General features: G+C 38.4%; 1 protein-coding gene across 6 annotated transcripts in view; it reads right to left on the reverse strand.

The window, feature by feature from the left end:
* Positions 1–23,087, reverse strand: part of LOC127946450 (semaphorin-5A) — a 132,607-nt gene that overhangs the window by 19,957 nt on the left and 89,563 nt on the right. For all 6 annotated transcript variants that reach the window (XM_052543037.1, XM_052543036.1, XM_052543035.1 and 3 more), the window contains one exon: positions 3,651–3,876. In XM_052543037.1, coding sequence (XP_052398997.1) covers positions 3,651–3,876 — 226 coding nt within the window. The remainder of the gene's footprint in view (positions 1–3,650; positions 3,877–23,087) is intronic.

The following is a 23,087-nucleotide window of genomic DNA, read 5'->3' on the forward strand; positions in this document are numbered from 1 at the left end:
TAGATTTTTAATCCCAGATTTTCAGATGTTTTCAGACTTTTGGGCCTGACTCTATAAAGTTGAGACCAGAATCACTGACAGTGAGATTTTCTATTTTGTATCCAAGGACATGTGTGTGTAATGCACCACAGAGAAATTTGCCAGCTGAGATCCTAAGGTCTGCAGAATCTGACATTGAGTGGGATTCTAACTGATGGCAGATCTGTGGGGAACCGACAGTAAATAGCCTTGGAGATATCAGCTGCTTCTCAGAGAAAAAGAGGAGGAAAGAAAGAAAAAAAGAGAAAGACAGAGATGGAGCTGTCCGTGCAGCACAATATTTAGATGAGAAAATAGTGTGAAACTCACAAGCTAAAATTATGTGCTATTGTTTCTGAGATAAATGAAGGTATCATTCATAGCCAAATTACAAACCTGGGCCATTATCAGCTACGGCCTCTGGCTTATGCTGCAAAGAATCTCAAGGTTTTAAGATAAGTAGCTCGACTGCTGGCAGCATTTTCACTTTAGCCACTGCCATTACTCCAGCAAACAAATAGATATAATGGTGCATGCATTGATTTTTATTGTACTGAAGGTTAAGCATTAAACACTTGCACTAAAAGAAAAATGGTGCTGTATTGTAAAGAATGCTACAGAGCCTTTTTTTTGTGCACTAAAAAAATCGTTATCGCCCACGCCCTGTCAGTAACTATAGCTCATGAAATTGCAAATTTTTCCCTCATTTTTACAGTTTGTACTTCTTAATGTATAAACTGCCCAACTACTGGATTCACTAATCAGTGGGTTGCCTGAACAACTAATAACATAATAACTAATTAATAATAATTAGGCTGGTCTGAGGTTCATATGACCCCGATCAGATATGTTCTTTTAGGTGTTAGGCAAATTAGAGACATTCTTGTTTAAAATGTTCAACAACAGCAAGATGGAGCAAAACAGCACACAATGCAGGCGTCTCGAGATGTTCTATTTTTGGAGTGTCTTTAATTTACTTTTCTTTTTTTTTTTACAGTGTAAACTGTCTTAAAGCAAATGCCCAGAACTCTGTCTGCATGTTAACTTAAACACTGCTGAAAATGTATCAGACGACTATATGATTGCAATCCTAATCTCATAGGACAGAATTGAACACTAGTAAATTAACTGATGATCATCAAGGTTTAGACAAACACAGGCAGCAGTTTATCAAAGAAAGTGATGATGTTATCTGACAATGTTTTATATTTTTATTTAGGATAATCTACTTATAATAATTAAGTAAACAGACTGCAGCTCACTGAATCAGTGTGTGAATAATGGCAGCTGGTGCGGACACTGATAATTTCTTTAATTTGCTCTTAAAAAGACAGCAGAGAAATCAAGGAACCTTATCTGCACAAAGCCGATTTATATTAGCCTCACAAAAAAACTGACATCAAATGCATTTCCAATCTGAAAATGTCAGACCTCAAAGCCTTGACAAAATAGCAACAAACACGTGACTTCTACTTGACAATGCCAAGGTGACTTCTAGAGACCTGCTCATTCAGTTCATCTGCAGAAAACGGAATGCCTTAGTGCTTTTATAAATACATTTTACAAAATGAAAAGAGCTGATTTTAACATAATACATAGTATGCTTCAAAGATTGGTATTAGCTTACCAGCTAATATAATTCTAAGTCATTCAGTACTTAATCAACACGAATATTGTGTTGACAATATTCTAGTTTAGAACCATCGATGTAACCACATACAGTCATTCCTCCACTTGAGATTGTTCCACATGAACTCTGTGCAATAAGACGCTGTGTTTTATCACCCTCTTTTTCAAACAGGCATGGCTTAAGGATTCAAATCGATATGGGACAGCCGAGACGTGAGGCTAAATCTTGGCCAAGTGGCAGCCCATTCATTTTAGAACTCATCTTCCCTTGTGGCTTCACTGACATCAACACACATCTTTAGTGTGAAGGTGATTATAGGTCTAGGCCTCCTCTGTACGATATGCAGCACATTAACAACTGTCCGAAAGCCCTTAGAAGAAACATCTGTCATGGCGGGGCATGCAGCAGTGTAGCTGGGTGCTTCAAGTTAAATTATGGGTTAAATGCAGAAATTATTCATGTGTATGTTGGGCACTTAATATTTGTGAAAAATACTGATGCAGCACATGAGAGTATGACGTGTCAGAGAAATACAGATCGCCAGGAATACTAAAGATAAATATTAAAACTAACTTTGCAGATGATGATAACACCTCTAAAAATGGCTGTGGGTGTCTGTATATACACATATGTACATGTATATGTTAACATAAATAATTATCTTATGCTCACCAAGACTGGATTTAATTGAATAAATTAGTATTATTTTGACATTTGAATAGTTTTAATAGCCATTAGTCCAGTCACCAGTGTCACATGATCCTTCAGAAATTCTTTGAATATGCTGATCTGCCGCTCAAGAAACATTTTATATGACTATCAGAGTTAAAATGTTATGTTAAATTAAAATTCGTATTAATATCCATGTAGACTGTTTCAGGATTCTTAGATGAACAGAGTTCAAAATAAGTTCAAAAGTACAGCATTTATTAGAAATTAAAAACTTTGTAACATTAAATGTATGTGTGTACAGTATATTTATGTATGTATATATACAGTATGTGTGTGTGTGTATGCAACTCTACACACAATAATATATATACAGCATAGGCTATATATACATATTTTACTTTAAATATCTTTTGTAACATTATAAATGTATTTATGAGTATTTATGATCAAATTAATGCATCCTTCCTTAATAAAGTATATATATATATAGACGCAACTTAACACATAATTAAACATATGGGGTTGATTTCCTGCATTTTAGCTTTCAAAAGGAAAAGCTGCATTTAAAGCAACAAAAGATTTCCACAAACTGGCAAATTAAATGTTTCTGTGCTGGTCCTTATATGGCTCTGACTCGCTCATAAAACGAAATGGATATTAGTGAGATGGAAAATCTAAGAAAAATAGCCTAAAAAGAGCTTTGTGTGTGGTATCTCTTAGTGAATGTCTTTTGAAGATCAGAGCTTGACTCCAGAATATGAGTGTCTATAAACATCTCTCATAAACATACGTTACTGTTTCCACTACATATCCGTCTAATATCTCGGCACCACTTTGATTCCGATAACTCAGTTGACAGCTTGTTTAGAAACCGCAGCTAGTTCGCAGATGTGAAACCTAATGCAGGGAGGTAAATAAATTAAATTAAGTGCAAGTGTTGCACTTTGCCAGAGAGGAAGACCCCCGACCACTGAAAGAAATCACATTCACTGATTTGACTTCATTAGCATGTTCCTCGTGTCTCTCTGAGGCAGAATCCAGCCAAGAGCACTTGTGTTGGGTGAAACGACACTCCAAAAACCTATGAACCCACATTGACAAGAGATAGAGAGGGAGATAGAGAGAGAGAGTGAAAGAAAGAGAGAAGAATTAAAGCACATCATGTTGTCTTTCCACTGATGGACAAATAGATCAAATGGCTTGACTCAGAGTCACAATGGGCTCACTTCATCAAAGACACAGGGAAAAAAGCAAGATGAGAGCAGAGAAAAGGCAAAAGCTGAGTGACAAATGAAGAATTGCAGGCAAGGGAGACAGAATGAGATCTCACCATCTGTGGAGCAGCCCGTGGAGCCGTCGCTGGAGCAGTACCTCATCTCAATCCGCTGTCTCCCTACTTCCAGCAGACTGGGCTCCGTTACTCTTGCCTTACAGGTGTATCTGAACCGCTGCTCATAGTGGCCGCCATTATCTGAGATATTCACCGGCGTCCATGGGGTCCAGGGAGTGGTCTTCTTCAGATCCGGGCAAGGGAGGGTATTACAAGACTGGAATTCCTATACAAACCAGCAAAATATATGATCAGTTTATATAAGACAATTTATTTATAATTCATATTATATATTTTTTTTGTTTTTATTTTAAATAAACATAACTATACATACAATACATATACATATTTATAATATTTGAGCCTAAGGTAATTTTTTTGAAATTGAGATTTAAATAAGCTTTCCATAGATGTATGGTTTTTTAGGATCGGACAATATTTGGCTGAGATATAACTATTTGAAAATCTGGAATCTGGTGCAAAGAAATCTAAATATTGAGAAAAATGCCTTTAAAGTTGTCCAAATGAAGTCCTTAGCAAATGCATATTACTGATGACCACTGTTGGGAACGTTACTTTAAAAAAGTTAGTAAATGAAGTTAGTAAATGAATTACTCTATAATAAAAGTAACTCGTTACCAGGGAAAGTAACTATTTGCGTTACTGTAAAAAAAAAAAAAAAAGAAGTTGCTATATGTCAGAGAATTAATACTTTTTTTTTTCCTTGCAGTTTTCACAAGTCAGTTGAAATGAGTGGAACAGACAGGTGTTCGTACATAACTTTCGACATTTATTGCACGTCAAAAGACAGCAAGGGTTTTATCCTGCACTTCAAGTATTATCTTTGTAAGAAAAGTGTTTTTGGCCACTAGCTTTGTAGATGCGTGTCACACATTACATGTACACATTACATGCACGTTCTTGCCTATGACCACAATGAATTTGAAGTAGTGCTTATATCTCCACCTTGAAAATGCCAACTTTTCATCGGATAGCTTCTGACTCACAATTTCTGCTGCTGCTGCGAATCTCTGTGTAGCTGTTGCGCGTGTGCGTGTTTTTGGTGCCGCGTGTGCCGGGATGTGTGTAAAAACACTGGCTCTGATTGGCTACCATGAAACACATGACTCTGCCTTAGCCAATCATAATCGCTTATCTCGTTATTAACCCACCTGCTCACTCGCTGTGTGAGCCAGGGGTGCGTTCGGATTGCATGCGTAGTTTATTAAATCAATGCATAGTAACGCACCGCATTTAACGTTCAGTAAAGTTAACGTCGTTGTAACGACGGGAAAAGTAATTAGTTAGATTACCGTGTTACTGAAAAAAATAACGTTGTTACCTAACGCCGTTCTTTTAAATGCCGTTATTCCAAACACTGCTGATGACAATACATTTTTTATATATTTACGGTAGGAAATGTACAAAATATCTTCTGATATCATCTTTTAAAATTCTGGGACTACAGCAAGTTTCTGGGTCCGTTACGTCACAAACCCAGAAAAACCCTGCCCCTGGGAACAGCAACCAAGGGGGGATGCCATGCTGTGCTGCTTTAGAAAAGAGGAAGAGAAAACTAGGGGTGCAGGTAAAAATCTTATCATATATGTATCGCGATTCTGTCTTCAAATGATTCTAAAGGATCCACAAGTTTCAAAATCGTATGTTCTAAAGCAGCGGTTCATAATACTGTTCCTTGTGTAGCCCTGCTTTGCACACGCTGTGCAACTCTCTCTCATTCAGATCATCAGCTCAGTGAATACACTCATTTTCACATAGCTATGAGATGCTTTATACATGGACGCACGTACGGTTGCCTTACTGTATTACAGCTTTAATCAGGATAAAACCATATATTAAAAGCTAACCAAAGCAGTAGCATTTACATATAGTGGCGTATATAAAAGTATGAGACAACAACAAAAAAAAAAAACATACCATTAACAGCTGTGCTTGCACCAGGCTCAAATTGATAAGCAATATAGACAATGCCAATGTTTACAACCAGAGCCATGCTGCTGAGGTGAGGGGCGGGACATTCAGACGAGCAGACGGTTTAGCCAATCACAACACAGTGGACCAGCTATCCAGTCATGTATTTCTGAGAGAGGAGCTTCATAAAAACAGGAACTCATCGAAGCGTTAAAATGAGAGGAACGAGTGGTGTGGAATAAAGGTATATTATGTGAAAAATAATGTGTGTTTTTCCCAAAACGAAGCATTAACACATGTAGACTGCACCCCATAAACACAATCAAGCCTAGAAAAAAAATAAATAAATAAATAAACGGTCAACCACCCCTTTAAAAATATTGTTAAATATTATTACAATTTAAAATAAATGCCATTAATATTATTACATTACACTATAATTATTATAGGAACTCAATTATTATTATTGTTATTTTCATTTTAAATATAGTTTTTTTTATTATAAATGTTGAAAACTGTCTTTGTTTTTGCTACTAAATATTTACAAATGTAAAACAACAATGATAGATACAATTTAGATTCTTGTCTTTATTGAAAAGGTAATTGATCAAGCAGAAAAGGTCATTGCTCAGGTTTAATTTATGGCCTTTGAGGAGAAAAAGGCTCTGAAATATGAAGCAATATATAAAAAGTGCATTTTACACAAGCTAAAATGCATTTCAATTGAAATGGAAGCTCAAAGAACTGGCGAAAAGATAAAAATAACATCACATCCTAGTTCAGCGGGAACGTGCGGCAAATCTAACCTCTTAAATTCCTGATTGTTTTATTGCATTTCTATAATTGATATGACATCTACACTGCCTGTATCCTTGATCTTTACCAGCAGTTATGAGCTTTTAACCCTTCGATTTATGATAATGTAGAGCGTCTTCGAATACCAGTGTCTAGAACTTGAAGCAGTCAGATTCATGTCCTGACACCTTAATAAATTCGCCTGAAACAAAGAGCTATAGATTTCCTGTAAATCATATGTGTTCAGGGGGTGGAGTGGAGAGCTGTGTCCATTTTCTCTGCATTTATGTATGCTTAATAGACCTTGAATGACTGCCAGACCTTGGCAAAATAAGATAAAAGTCCTTTTTGTTCATCCGTCAATCTGTCAGACAGAAGGAGAGCTTATGTGAAGCACTCAGATGGCTGTCTACTTCACCTGCCAGTGCCTCATCTCGTATCCTCTCACCTCCTTTCTCCTTAAGGATGGGGAGCAGCCGAGGTTAAAGATATGGAAAAGTTTGGACATTGTTTGCTGTGCAGTCTGACCATCTGTTTTTGTTTATGCACTCTCTTTGTTAATATTTAATAATGGTTTATAACTATGATGAAATGAAATCAGCTGACTTAATGCTTTTTACCTCGCTGAGCATCAACACATCAGCTAGAAAGGCTTGAACACAGAAATTTTTGCTGTATGTTTTCTCAAGAGACAGAGAAGGGTGTTGGGTGTTGTACTTGTGTGACTACGCATAGTGAAATGTTCATGGTAGGCTGCACTCTCAGAGCACAAAAGCAACACAAGTTACCCAATAATTACATGCTTCCATTAAACATTCAACGTCTCGATGCCTCCACAAACTTACAAACTAAAGCTACAAGCTGTATCAAATCTATATAGTTAGCCATTAAAATATTAAAGAACATGGTTCACTATGAGAGACAAATATGATAGAAAAAATGTTTTAGCATATTAAAATTATTTGAAATAATCGATATCTAATCTACTTTCTAATCTAATCTAATTTACTTATGTGTGGGTAAACACACACACTTTATACTATATTTACTTTGCAAAAATATGCAGTGATATTTAACTACAAAATATACATAAATTACGGACAGAAACGGAAACTCATTGCATAAGCTTTACTAAACTTAACATTTTATGATTCATTAAATAAATGTAATGTTCTATATAAATGTCAAATGTTCTAAATAAATGTTTAAATAAATGTCTAAATAAAATAAAATATTTCTTTCTAAAGCTACTTTCTGTAGTCTATTTGATGCTTTTCTCTTACACAAAACACAACACATAATTATGACCTCATACACAATAATGACCTTTATTTTTTATCTTTTGTGGGTAAATTTAATTTACCATTAATTTCATTAATTATTACAATTAATTAGATAAAAAATGTAATCGCTTGACAGCCCTTTCATATTCAACAACCTGCAGGATTGGAGATGTTTGTAGCCCAAATAGTGCGGGACTAGGTGAAAATACAAGTATTCAATAGTCTTTCTGGTTTAAAAGCAGACATCAGAAAATTTTCAAAAAAAAAGTTTAATTTGCTGCAAAGCATAACTGCAAAAATCTCTCTTCAAAGGGTATTAGGTGAAATATAATGCAGCAGAATGCACTCAAACACATCAGCTGAGGTGCTGATGGTACATTGGATTCAATTAGGTAGATGTTCAGATGGGCAAACACCTACATGTGGGCAGCACATTATAATGGTGATTTTTAATATTTACTCAGCCTGATACTTGTGTACCGGTCCACCCATGATGTCTTAAATTTGAAAATTTGACATGACCTTAACCGAGCAAAATCAATCATGTTGTTTTTTTGCTGGTAATAATGTTATGTGTGGATAATACACCTTCTTTCAATGTTTGCACTCTTTCCCACTCCTTTATCATTACTATCCCGCTCACAATTTTCATTTCTATAATTCTCCATTCATCTCCCTTTATCTGCCTCTTCCTTACTCTAATTCTCTGTTGTTCCATTCTTGTTTTCCCGCCGACAGTCTATTCATTATCCCCTACTCACTCCATCGTTTCAGAAGGTGCACTCCCAAAGTATGTTTTTCTTCCTCAGAATTACTGTATTACTTAAAGTCCTAGTCCATCACTGATGCGTTATGGCTAGTAGAGACAGGGGTTAGGGGATGCCCTGTACCAAGCTCCGCTGGTCCCTGTTCGGTCTCCAGGCATCTGCTGACTAATGAGTTATCCCACCCGCCCTCTCTGGAGCTTTCTAACATCATTACATCCACTCTGCACACATACAATACCCTCAATCCTTTGTGTCTTCACAAAAATACAGTTTATCAGCAAGTGTGTGTTGATCGTAATTGGCCGTTCTACACCTCACATCTTGGACACTGAATGCCCCCGACTCCGCTGAGATATGCAGCTTCTACTATGTTTTACAGAAAACAACAACCTCCAATCCATTACACAGATGTCGCTGATTACATTCATTACCAGCAGTTCACCTGAGACATGCCAGCTGGCCGTTCCAGAATGGACCACCAAGATAAATAGACTCAATTATTAGTACAGAAAAGTGCACAATCAGCCAAACAAGACTGCATGATGCACTCTGTCAGGGGGTCTAATGAAAAATCCTGTAATTTGGGAATGTTTAAATTCCCTGGAGAAAACTTGTCTATAGGAGCACAGTGTCAAGTAAAATAATACCCATACATAATACCCATAATAGTCAATGTGGAGAAATGGGATTCAGGTTTTTTATGGGCTTCATAGTTTAATGTAGTAGTTCAAAATATATTTGGAAGAAATTAATAAAGAAATGTAAGAACTCTCTGAAGATCATCCAGATGCCTTTATAAGAGATAACTTCTGGGGCTTTGAATTGCATTCAAGGTACAAATAGGCCTTGATTTACCATGAAATAAAAGTTATTAATTTGTGTGTATATTTTTAGTGACTTAATAAAATTAATTGTGCAAATGACCAAGCTATTTGGAAAAATGCTAAACGGTAGTCATGCCACTCACTAAAAACTCATAACCAAATACAATTTTATCTTAATTAATAATTTTATTTGATATACAATAATATAGGCTAGTGGTCGTTGCAATTTTTTGCCCAGCCTTACTTATTTGAACCAGAATATACAGACAATGAACTAAGAGAGATGTACGTTTTATGTCAGAATACAGGTTCCTGTTTTCCAATTTTAAATACTATTTAATATATAGACATTTGTAATTTACAGATTTAATATTGTAAAAAAAGTACTACACACACACACACACACACACACACACACACACACACACACACACACACACACACACACAACCGTGTAATCAGTCCAATGGATGGGCGAGACATCATTGGCGGGTGACGTCAGAGACCAGGAAGCTTAAAAGCACTTGCGGTGAAGCCGGCATTTAGACTCTAGGAATGAAGCAAGCAATGGCAGGAATGCAGGAAGTATGTCCCCAAGATGCAGCTTCTCGTTCTCTCAAGGAACCATGGTTATATGCGTAACCTGAGACTTTCCTCTTCAGGAACTCGAGCTGCATTGGAGGACATTTGGGAATGACTAGGCCCATGCCGCAAGACTTTCAAATCTCTGCCTAGTGTGGAAGAGCTCAGCTAAAGTGAGAGAAGGAACCAGAAGCCAACAAGTAATCGGGGACATCTCGCCCAATGGCCAAACTTCGGAAGTCTTGACCCCCAAGAGAGGGGAGATCAGAAGACTTGAGGCTTTAGGACAGCATCCTGATCCAGCACTTAGTATATTCAACTGGCCGGAGGCCAGCCTCAGCGCAGCGCGGAGGAAACATGTAACCACCTGAGCATGGCCAAACATTCTCCAATCTGCTTCACAACCTCAGGGTAAAGCATTCATTCCCCGGTCATCAACCCCTGCCTCAACAGGATGCCTGCTCCCATATTCAGATTCCCAGGACTGTGAACTGTTCTCAATGAGAGGGGTTTGCCCTGGGACCACACAAGGATCTGGCATGCTAGTTTGTACAAACGGCGTGAGCTCAGACCCCCTTGATGGTTGATATAAGAGACCACTGCTGTGTTGTTGGTGCGCACCAACACATGGTGACCTCTTAGGTCTGGGAGCCACTCCACAGACCACGGGAAGGGTGGCCACTCATGACTGCACCCCAAACTGGTGAGCGATGTGTCCTTCACTAGGGTTACACGGTGACAAGGAGCTCCCAGCACCGGGATAGCCAAATAGTCTACTAAGGGAATCAGACTTTCTAGACTGATCTCTTATGTCATCAGAGTAGTTAGCTAGGTGCCCTGAAGTGGCGCACTGGCAGGAGACGTCCTCAGAGGAAGAGAGTTAAACACATGCTCTCACTCAAGAAATTTTATCTCAAGATCCCCGGTTTATCTAACTTCACATAGTCAGATTAATATTTTTTCCTCAGAATTAAATGTAGTCAAACAACCAGATGATTAAACACTTTCTGGTGTAGAAAGATTCACATCAAAATCAAAATGATGTATTATACACTTTTCCTTCAGCAACGTGCAAGCCACTCAGTCACACAAACAACATAAATCTCCACAGAGAAAAATGGCTGCTGCAGCGAGTTCTCCCTCAGAGGGGGAAGTAACCACAGCGTGGGCTTTCAAGCCTCGAGAATGAGCCCTAGGTCTAGGGAACTTGGGTAGAGATAGGAAGAGCCTTCTCCAACCCGCCCACCAGATCAAGTGCGACCCCTGAGATCTCAGTCGCCATCATGCCTCAGCAGCAGGCGGACCGCAATCACAAGATCACACACATGGACGCATGGACACCTTGGAGCATGCCCAAGCGAGAGTGGAGTGCTTAACAGCGGGAAAAGCACATTCAGCCCCCTGTCTCTCTGTAGACCTCCCCTGTCATCCATGGCTTCTGGTTGGCCTGGACAGTGATGGTTTTTGTGACCGTTACATCATCAATACACTTATTGATGTATGCAGTGACAGTCTCTGAGTACTCCTGGAGGTCAGTGGTGTTATTGCATGTGGCAGCCTGTTTAAACATGTCCCAGTCAGTTGTGTTGAAACAGTCCTGAAGAACCTCTGATGATCCTTCTGGCCACACTTTAATCTGTTTGTAAACTGGTTTGGCGACTTTAATGAGCGGTCTGTATGCAGGCATTAGCATAACAGTGATGTGGTCTGAGGCTCCTAGGTGGGGGAGGGCTTTGTAAGCTCCTCTCTGTGTGGTGTAAACAAAGTCCACAATGTTATTACCTCGTGTTGGAAAGTTGATGTGCTGGTGTATTTTTGGAAACACACTCTTAAGGTCAGCATGGTTGAAATCCCCAGCTATGATGAGAAAAGCATTGGGGTGTGCTGTCTGCTGCTCACTGATGTGCTGGTACAGTTCATTTAGTGCGTTGTTCCTGTTGCTGATGATGTTGAATGGGGAAATGTACACCGAAATGAGCAGTATATTCCCTCGGCAGATAGAACGGCCGACACTTAATAATCATAAACTCCACCAGGGGTGAGCACTGTTTGCTGATCACAACAGTATCGCGGCACCACGCGTCATTGATGTAAACACAAAGCCCGCCGCCTGAGAGCTCTGTCCACTCGATAGCACGTCAGCTGGTCGAGCTGAATAACGCTGTCTGGAACGCTGTTGCTGAGCCATGTTTCCGTGAACACAAAAACACAACAGTCTCTAACAGTCCTCTGAGTTGAGCGTAGTAATCGAATGTAGTCCAGTTTATTGTCTAACGAGCGTACGTTAGCCAGAACGATGGTGGGGATGTGTGGGTTAGCCGTTAGCCTAGCCCGGATACCTCAGCACTTACCCCTCTTCTGCTTCCTCTCAAGCCGCTTGTGGCGCCTCCGCTGCGGGCGAGATGCAGTAGTGGGGGTCGGTGATGGTGAAGGCCTCCGTAGCAGATAGAGATCCTGCAGCTGTTTCGCGTGCGCGGAGTTTAACTGTAAAAATGCTGTTCTGCCGACATCGAGGAGAAACTCGCGACTGTATTTGCGCTTACAGATAGGTAGACGCGACGACAACATACAAAAACACTGCGACTCACAAGACAAAAAACACACGAAAACACCGTTCTGTCGAGACAGAGAGAAGCCGCTGCGTTTGGACGCGCCGCCATCTTGGTTTAATTTATCTCCTTCAAGCCATTTCTCCTGCAGTTGTACCTACACTCAATCACATCATTAACACATCCCTCCACACTGGTGTTTTTCCCTCATCATTTAAACAGGCTCGTATAACTCCACTTCTTAAGAAACCCAACCTCAACCCGTCGGTTTTAGAGAACTACAGACCAGTTTCCCTTCTTCCTTTCATTGCGAGCCGTGTTTAACCAGGCATGTGCATTTCTCACACAGAACAACCTCCTTGACAGCAACCAATCTGGCTTCAGAAATGGACATTCAGCTGAGACTGCCTTGCTCTCAGTTGTTGAAGACTGGCAAGAGTGGAATCCAAATCTTCAGTACTTATCCTGCCTGATCTGTCTACTGCTTTTGACACATGGCTTTTCATTCCACTGCTATGCTGATGACACTTAACTCTACCTCTCATTCCATCCTGATGATCCGACGGTAGCTACTCGCATCTCAGCTTGTCTAATAGACATTTCTTGATGGATGTTGGACCATCACCTTGCCAAGACAGAACCGCTTGTGATTCCAGCAAACCCATGATTTCGTCACAATTTCAACATCAAGTTAGGCACATTAACCATAACTCCTTCAAAAACAGCTTGATTTATGATTGAGCTATGATTGATGATCAGCTGACTTAGTCAGACCACATTGCTAAAACTGTTAGATCCTGCAGATTTGCTTTATTCAACATCAAGAAGATCAGGCCCTTTCTTTCGGAACATGCTGTACAACTCCTTGTTCAAGCTCTTGTTCTGTCCAGGCTGGACTATTGCAATGCCCTCTTGGCAGGTCTTCCAACCAGTTCTATCAAACCTTTACAATTAATCCAGAATGCGACAGCAAGATTAATTTTTAATGAGCCAAAAATAATACACGTCACACCTTTGTTTATCAATTTGCCCTGGCTACCAATAGCTGCTTGCATAAAATGAAAGGCATTGATGTTTGCCTACAAAGCTACCACTGGCTCTGCACCCATTTACCTAAATTTATTACTTCAGACTTATGAACCCTCTAGAAGCACGTGTTCTGCAAGTGAACGTCGCTTGATTGTGCCATCTAAAAGAAGCACGAAGTCACTTTTACGGATTTTAAATTAAATGTTCCCTCCTGGTGGAATGACCTGGAGTCCTTAGCCATCTTCAAGAATCAGTTTAAAATCCATCTCTTCCATTTTTATTTGACTCTCTAACTTTAGCACTCACTATTCTAATTCTATTCTTTAAAAAAAAATCTATTTACCTTTCTAATATTTTTGTATTCTATTTTATTTTCATTTATTATGCAATTGTGTGTGTGTGTGTGTGTGTATAAGACCTCTAACACTAGTTTGCGCTATTCTTTTTCTACTCTATCAGTTTTCTTTTTATTTATTATATTATTTAAAAGCCCTTGCTACATGTACTGTGTTAAGCTAACTGAGACTTGTTATAGCACTTATATATCATTGCTCTTTTTGTTGTTTTTGATTGCTTCCACTGTCCTAATATGTAAGTCGCTTTGGATAAAAGCACCTGCTTTTATATTGACATATTAAATATATTGACATGATGTTGCTGCCCTTACAGCCTCTGTGGCATTCCTAACATACTTCAGTATGTCCTAACATACTTGATTTTTGAGTCATCTATATTGTAACGAATCTCAGGCAGCTGGCCTTGAGGCTAAACAAGCACACAATTTGACAGAGGAAAATTACCATTAGGACTCACAGAAACATCTAGTTTCTCTTAAGCCAATGTGTTTCCCAGGTGCCACTGATCAAGCGGCAAAGATCGAAATGGTTGACAGCCATGATTTCTAAACTGGACAGATGTTATTATAACTTACAAATAAGTTTAAATAGCTAATTAACTATTTAAAGCTGTTCAAGATTCTCTAAATGACCCAAACCACTTCCACAAATGCCATGAAAAGTAAACAATGGTCATGTGAGATGAACTTTTATGAACTAGCAGTGAGTGGGTGACTGGTTTTAAAAGTAGAGCAAGAAAATCCCAGCTTACTCTTGCAATGCTAATGTACAGCATGGAAAGCTCATCCCAGCTTTTCAAAGGAGGAAATGCATTTTGAGATTGCAGATATACTGTACATTTTAAAATATAATTTATTCCTGTGGTGGCAAAGCTGAATTTTTTTTTGGAAATACTATGATTTTTTTGTGAACGAGTCATTATCTGACTCGGCTCTGTGTTCATCTCTCTCTTCACAGCAGTTCAGTCAGTGTACTGTTTGAGATAATGAATAACTCTGAGATATTGGTTTGTTTTAACTCAGAGAGAGTGTCAGCCACATTAAACAAGTTAACAGCTCAAGTCATTTGTGAATTAATGCGTATTGGAGACGCGAACCGTTTAAAACGATTCAGTTTGATTTGGTGAACTGATCAAAAAGATCCAGTTACATCGAATGATTCGTTCACGAACCGGATATCACAAACTGCTTTGTTTTGAACTCTCTCACAACAGACACGTAAGAGAAGACAATGATGAATAAAGTCGTAGTTTTTGCTATTTTTGGACCGAAATGTATTTTCAATGCTTCTAAAAATTCTAACTCACCGTCTGATGTCACATGGACTACTTTGATGATGTTTTTCTTACCTTTCTGGACATGGACAGTATACCGTACAAACAGTTTCAATGGAGGGACTGAGAGCTCTCGGACTAAATCTGAAACATCTTAAACTGTGACATGAGGGTGAGTTATTAATGACAATTTTCATTTTTGGGTGAACTATCCCTTTAAGGTAACAAAATATGATAAAGTATGGCAGATATTTAGGCCAAAGTGCCGTTTTTTCTTTGCTCAAGCAAATTTTTTGCAATTGTTAATTTCTGTTAAAAATATTATGTAATTTGCTTGCAAAATATAGTTCTCTGTGCTCAAAACTTACAATTACTCGCTCAGCATTGAGGCACAAAAATAACGCCATAGAAAAAGAGGCTACAATTTGCATGAGCTCACCAAAATTGGACAATTGAAGACTGAAAAATGTTGCCTGGTCTGATGATCTAATAATCCTTTATTGGAGGGACTTGAGGGACTTGACAGGAGCGCAGAGAATAAGTTAGTGAGACAGCTCCTGAGTAAACTGCATGAGAGGGGTTATTACTGCACATTATGGATAATAGCAAACAAGCAAATACATTTATTGAGCACGGAATCATTTTTTCTTTGCTCAAGCAAATTCTTTTCAAAATATAATGTAATGTGCTTGCAAAATATAGTTCTCTGTGCTCAAAACGTACAATTACTCGCTCAGGATTGACGCACAAAAAAAAACACACCATATTTTTCCTTTTTGTAGTTGAGATGAGTGGTACATGGTGGGGTCTTCTGCTGTTGTAGCCCATCCGCCTCAAGGTTGTGTGTGTTGTGGCTTCACAAATGCTTTGCTGCATACCTCGGTTGTAACGAGTGGTTATTACAGTCAAAGTTGCTCTTCTATCAACTTGAATTCTCCTCTGACCTCTAGCATCAACAAGGCATTTTCGCCCACAGGACTGCCACATACTGGATGTTTTTCCCTTTTCACACCATTCTTTGTAAACCCTATAAATGGTTGCGCGTGAAAATCCCAGTAACTGAGCAGATTGTGAAATACTCAGACCGGCCCTGTCTGGCACCAACAACCATGCCACGCTCAAAATTGCTTAAATCACCTTTCTTTCCCATTCTGACATTCAGTTTGGAGTTCAGGAGATTGTCTTGACCAGGACCACAGCCCTAAATGCATTGAAGCAACTGCCATGTGATTGGTTGATTAGATAATTGCATCAATGTGAAATTGAAAAGGTGTTCCTAATAATCCTTATATATATATATATATATATATATATATATATATATATATTTTAGGGGTGTAACGATATGCGTATTCGTATTGAACCATTCGGTACGAGGCTTTCGGTTCGGTACGCGGTAAGCATTTTGTACCGAACGGTTTGTTCAACTAATTAATTATATTGAAAAAAAATAAATAAAGTGAAATATAATGATATGCGTTCAACAAGGTAGCCCAATAACCCAAACAACGTAACAGGCAATGCCCCTGACACCCCCGAAGAAGAAAAAAACACCAACTTATATGTTTATGCTCGCTCACTCAGTAAGCGCTGAGTGAGCGAGCAGTTCATGCACGGTAAGCGGTGGCCAGTGCGTTTAACAGACCAGAAATAGAAGATCCTCCAATAACCAACAGGTCTGGTGTTTGAGTGCACTTTGGATTCCCTGCAAGAGAGTGGTGGATAAAAAAAACAACGTTTGCATCTGCTACATGATAATAGGGTACACCAGTAAAACAAAAAAACAAAACAAAAAAAAAAACACCAGCGGTAATACTTGAAACATGTCCACTCATTTACGCCGACATCACCTTAGTGTGTCAGTATCTGGGAAAAGATGAAAAAAAGGAGAAACATACATCCAACAAACTATCCCCGCAGCATTTAGACAGACATTTCCAAATGATTCAAACAGGGCAAAAGACATCACCGCGGCGATTGGTAGACTACATTTACATTACATTTACATTATAGCCGCGGATATGAGACCTTACTATTTACCATTCATTCTGTCATCACCATTATAGCTTACAGGGATCCAAAGTGCACCCAAACACCAGACCTGTTGGTTATTGGAGGATCTTCTATTTCTGGTCTGTTAAATGCATTAGACATTTTGCAACAAACCTTCAGCACGTGCTGAGTGTGCGAGCACCTTAGGGGCCATTCACATATCGCGCCTAAAAATGCGTGGAAAACGCTAGGCGCGTCTTTCTCCTCCTTTCCAAAGCGCTTGGGCAGAAGCGCCCCTGAGGCGTCTGCCTCTGCTAAGCAACAATGACGTGCTGCTCTCTCCATGAAGACGCGGAAATTTCAGCAAAGGATAAATGGATTTGCAGCTCTAAAAATTGCTTGCATTAGGCTAGCTCTGCTACTAAATTTATTTCAAAATTGCAATCCATATACAACTATGATCAGCTGTTCCTTCATCTTGGCTGAGCTTTCAACGTTGTTAAGGGAAATGATTAAGCTGATTGGTTAGTTCTTGTCACATGACCCGTGGTGCGCTTGCGGCATTCTGAAAAGTTGAGATGTTTTTACATTTTGCTGAATCTAAAACGTACCGAACCGTGACATCAGTGTATCGTATCGAACCGAACCGTGAATTTTGTGAACCGTTACACCCCTAATATATATATATATATATATATATATATATATATATACACACACACACACACACATACATATATACATATATATATATATATATATATAAAATTATTTTTTCCCAAATAAAATAATGGTGTTTTTTAAGAATTAAAAATAATCCACACATCAAACTGGAGAAATTTCAGATGTGCACTTGAGCTTCACCTCAGTGTCAAGCGCCAGTCAAACTAGCGCAGAAAAGCTACAGCAGCCAAATGAGCTTCAGTAGAACGACTGTGAACTGCGGTCTGATGAGATATTGTTAGACTATTTGTTAGTAAAACAGACTTCCCTGTCCCATCAGCAATTTTATTGTGCTCACAGCTCACACTCTTCAACAGTACGCAGATATGTGGCACACGCTCTATATCACTTCATCATAAATAGACCGCACAAGAAACTTTGAGCATAGGCTACACACCTCATTCTGTCGTCAGCTAAATCATGAAATCACCAAAAAGGCGATTAAAATTGCAAACTGCATGTACGCAGCACACAAGTACGTCTCTCAAATGCATATACTAAAATTATTATGCAATTCGAGATTACCATATAAGGCACAAGATGATATGTATTTTTTATTTGTAATTTAATGCACAAATAAATGTGAGCACAGTGCACTTATACTAGAAAATATGCGAAAATGAAAACATTTAAATGCACCAAATAACTCATTTTATATTCTGGCATTTATGACTGTTGACTTTGGCCTCTTTTTATCACTAAACATGCCTCATCCAGGAGTATGCAATGTTGAAGAGCAAGCATTTGGGAGTTTCTAGAAGATGAATAAACAATAAAGCTATAGTGAGCCCCTTTATTAAAATACCTGGAGGTGAGGAATAATACAAAAATGGTCATATTCACCCAGTATTACTTAATAATAATAATAATAATAATAATACATTTTATTTAAAGGCGCCTTTCATGGCACTCAAGGACACCTTACACAATTCATTAAAAAAAAGACATTACTCAATCAAACCAGTACAACAACAAACATTAAATCACATAAAAGCCTGCCTAAACAGATATGTTTTAAGACGAGATTTAAAAACTGAGAGACTAGAACTGTTGCGAACTTCTACAGGAAGAGAGTTCCATAAATGGGGAGCAGCAAAGCCAAAAGCTCGTGACCCCAGAGAAGTTGTCCGAGTGCGTGGCTGAACAAGTGTAAGTGCAGAAGCAGATCTTAGAGTGCGGGAAGGAGTGTGTATATGAAGAAAATCATGGAGATATGAAGGAGCCAAATTGTTAAGTGCTTTGTAAGTTAAAAGTAAAATTTTAAAATTCACACAAAATTTAACCGGGAGCCAATGCAGCTTCTGTAAAACAGGAGAAATGTGTTTTGGTAATGACTCGAGCTGCAGCATTCTGTACTAACTGTAATTTATGAAGAGATTTGGAAGGAAGCCCATAAAACAAAGCATTACAATAGTCGATTCTTGTTGTTACAAGAGCATGCACAAGCGTAGCAGTACTCCTGAGTGAAAGGACAGGGCGCAGACGACTTATATTGCGAATATGGAAAAATGCAGAACGGGTAACACTATTTATGTGAGATTCAAAAGACAAAGTTGTGTCAAAAATGACACCTAAACTTTTGACCTGATTCGATAGAGGAACAGAACAGTTATTTATTTCCAGAGAAGAAATATTCGACTTACTTATTGTATTTTTTGAACCAACAAGAAGAATTTCTGTTTTACTGCTGTTCAATTGTAGAAAATTACTTGAAAACCAATCTTTTAATTCACTTAGGCACTCACCAAGAGCAGAAGAGGGAAACTTAGAAGAAGGTTTAGAAGACAGGTAAAGTTGGGTGTCGTCAGCATAACAATGAAAGTGGATATCATATTTCCTAAAAATGCTGCCAATAGGTAAAAGATAAATAATAAACAGAAGAGGTCCTAAAACAGAGCCCTGGGGAACACCAGTGACAACATAAGTGGGTTTTGATTTAAACTGTTTAAGTTGTACAAATTGAATGCGATCTGTAAGATAAGAACCAAACCAGCTTAAAGCCATACCAGTAATTCCAATAGATTCCAGCCTGCTCAAAAGTATGGGATGTGAAATGGTGTCAAATGCTGCACTAAGGTCAAGAAGTATAAGTATTGATAGAAGACCAGCATCAGCCGCTAGTAATAGATCATTAGAAATCTTTACAAGTGCAGTTTCAACACTGTGAAAAGCACGAAACCCTGATTGTAACTGCTCATATAAATTATTGCAAGAGAGATGTTCACGGAGCTGATGAGCAACAATTTTTTCCAGGATTTTTGACAGAAACGGAAGATTTGAAATAGGTCGAAAATTAGCAAAATTCTTTGTGTCTGTCCCAGGTTTCTTAAGAATAGGCGTTATAACAGCAGTTTTAAGTGCAGTAGGGACAGTGCCAGTAAGAAGTGATGCATGCATAATATCAGTGATTAAAGAGGAAAGAAATGATAAACCAGCTTTAACCAAGAGTCGGTAATGGATCCAATTGACAGGTGACAGATTTAGATTTTTGTACAATGGAACAAATGTCCTCAACTGTTGGAATTTTAAAAACAGAAAATGAAAATAAGGGAGATGGCGCAAAGCTAGAATGAGTTTTGTTCCGATCAGGGTTTGGTGAAACCAATTACTAAATCTAGAGTATGACCTTTTGAATGAGTTGGGACATTGATAAATTGCTGTAGTCCAAAACTATCTAGGCATGATAAAAACTCTCTAGAACATGAATTTTCTGTATTATCCACATGGATATTAAAATCACCAACCAAAACCACGTTTGGAGACAATGAACAAAGAGAAGTTAAAAATGTTGAAAATTCCTGTTGGAATACAGAATTGGCCTTCGGAGGCCTGTAAACAATAGCTATGATAGTTGGTACAAATCCATTGATTTGCAAAGCAACAGATTCAAAGGAAGTATAGTCAGTTTCAGGAAGAGCTGTAACTTTCCATTTTTCCTTATATAGTACTGCAAGCCCCCCGCCCCGGCCAACACTGCGTGGTTTACAGATAAAAGCATATCCAGGAGGAACAGAATGGTTCAAATGATAAAAGTCATTACTTTTTTGCCAAGTCTCAGTCAGACATAGAAAGTCGAACTTACGATCAAAAAGCAGATCATTCACGAAAGGACCTTTATCAGAGATTGATCGAATATTCCATAATCCAAATGAAAGATCGTTCTTACCATCGATAGAAGTGATCGTCTTAGGTGGCTTGACTAAGACACTGTGATCAATAGTCCGAACATGTTTCCTTGGAGGACGAGGCCTCGTGGACCAAATGGAAGGAATTCCACTTGGAGAGACAACCTTAAAACTCCGGCGAGATCCACGATGAACATATTTACGGCGTGGTGTAAAAGCAATATCCTGATGTAGGTTTAAAGCAGACGGAGGCTCGCCGTAGTGCACGCGTAGCTGCAACAATTCCGCTACCGAGTATTGATAGAGCGGATACACAGGATGAAAGATTGAGCAAAGGACAATCCACACAATTGAAATCCAGATAGTCAGTTTAACGATCATCATTGCCGCAGCTGAAGGAAGATAGAAGAAAAGTCCGAAAGCCTCGAACCAAATCGACAGGTGAGCAGGAATCCAGCAATGCCGGCAACAGTCTCAGGTCAGGTAACAGCAAAATCTCAGTGAATCTTGGTGAATCCAAAATCGTGCACAAACATCCAAAAAAATGTATGTATTTCAGGCAGGTGAATAAAACACAGTGAAATAAAAACGTAATCTAAAAGTTAAAAACGTTAATATCATTCAAAGTTCCTGAGCAGCGGCTGCTAACAGCGCCAGCGTTCGCTCCCGAGAGTCACTGATATATATGTGTGACTTGATCTAATTAACAAATATCTCAATTACAGTTAAGTAGAAATTAATTGTACTCAGTTGTGTTTTAGGCACTAGAAAAGTCCAGTACATTATAATCAAACATATTTTTATAATGAAATAATGAAGATTTCTGTGCCACATCAGACTCTCCCAGGCCACCCCTATGAAAAACATCCTGGTTCTGCCACTGTGTATTAAACATCATAAACACATCTTTTTTGGCAAGAAACATACATGGGTTTCATGTAGGGTAATTATTTTTTATTTTTATGGGACATAATTTGTATTTAATGAGATAACAATTTAATAATAACATCAGAAATTTATAATCATATAATGTTTCCTTTCCACGATTATTCAAATAGCGAATAAATTATATATAAAGAGTGAAATTATCAATAACATTGATCTATCATGAGTTTAAGCACTCTCAAGATTCAAGATTCAGGTTATTCTTATAGTTATTGTTTTGGCTGATTTTCTCAAAAAACAAAACAACTTTCTCATTGTTTCTCATTGAAATTCATTAAAGTAAATAGTGTAAATGACATCGCTAATGTCATAGAATAGCACATTGTAACGCAGTGTTACAACGTGCCCTATCTGCGCAACTGGAATTTAAAACTGGTTAATGTCTTCTGCTAGTTATCAAAGCATAAAAAAATGATCTGAACTGATAAATGACAGATTGGAGATTAAACTAATAGCAGATTTGTCTCATTTTTAATTAATAAATTTTTTTTTTTTACTATGGTAAAATAAATGTTCAGCGATATCTTCAAAAGATTTTAGAATTTTGGTGCACATTTGTTTTTGTTTTCTATATAATGTTGAAATGGTAACTAATAAATACTGTAAATACTGTTATGCTAATGTATGGAAATATTAAAACCACGTGTGTTACAACTAACCCTGCGTTACTTTGTTGCCCGCGCTCCCCTGCTTTCATTTTCGACATATCCAACTGAGTCTATACATAAATCTTGTGTGTTTTGACAGTATTAGCACAAAACATAACTTAGTTCAGTAATCAGGCACAGTTTGACGGCTTTTTCGTTTTCGTGCCACGCTTTGATTGTGCTCAGAAAAACCACCCGTCAGAAAAGCACACAAATGAAAATAACCAGTACGGCAATAAAGCAGATGCAAAAAGATTTTCTTTTGTGAATAAGTGCAATGTTCCTTGAGAGTAACTCTACTGCTGAGTTAACACTGATGTTAAGTTAACACTGAGTTAACACATTGATGTTTGTCACGGTATATTAATTCCGCGGTGCCAGAACTTCAGATGATAGGAAGTGCGCTGTAGCACAATACAATGGTATTTCTTTAAAAACAGATCGTGGAGACATTTTTATCGTCCACGATCAAAAATATTAATATCCAACCCTCGGCAGAAATCGCATACCGGGGGCAGACTGGACCACAAGGGCTCTTTAGCGTCGGACCTCATAGGGGCAGGGGCTCGAGCTCCCCCGGCCCCCCCTGTGCATGCTACTAAAGGACAGGTATAG

The sequence above is a fragment of the Carassius gibelio genome, chromosome A24 (assembly GCF_023724105.1).
Source record: "Carassius gibelio isolate Cgi1373 ecotype wild population from Czech Republic chromosome A24, carGib1.2-hapl.c, whole genome shotgun sequence".
NCBI lineage: Eukaryota > Metazoa > Chordata > Actinopteri > Cypriniformes > Cyprinidae > Carassius > Carassius gibelio.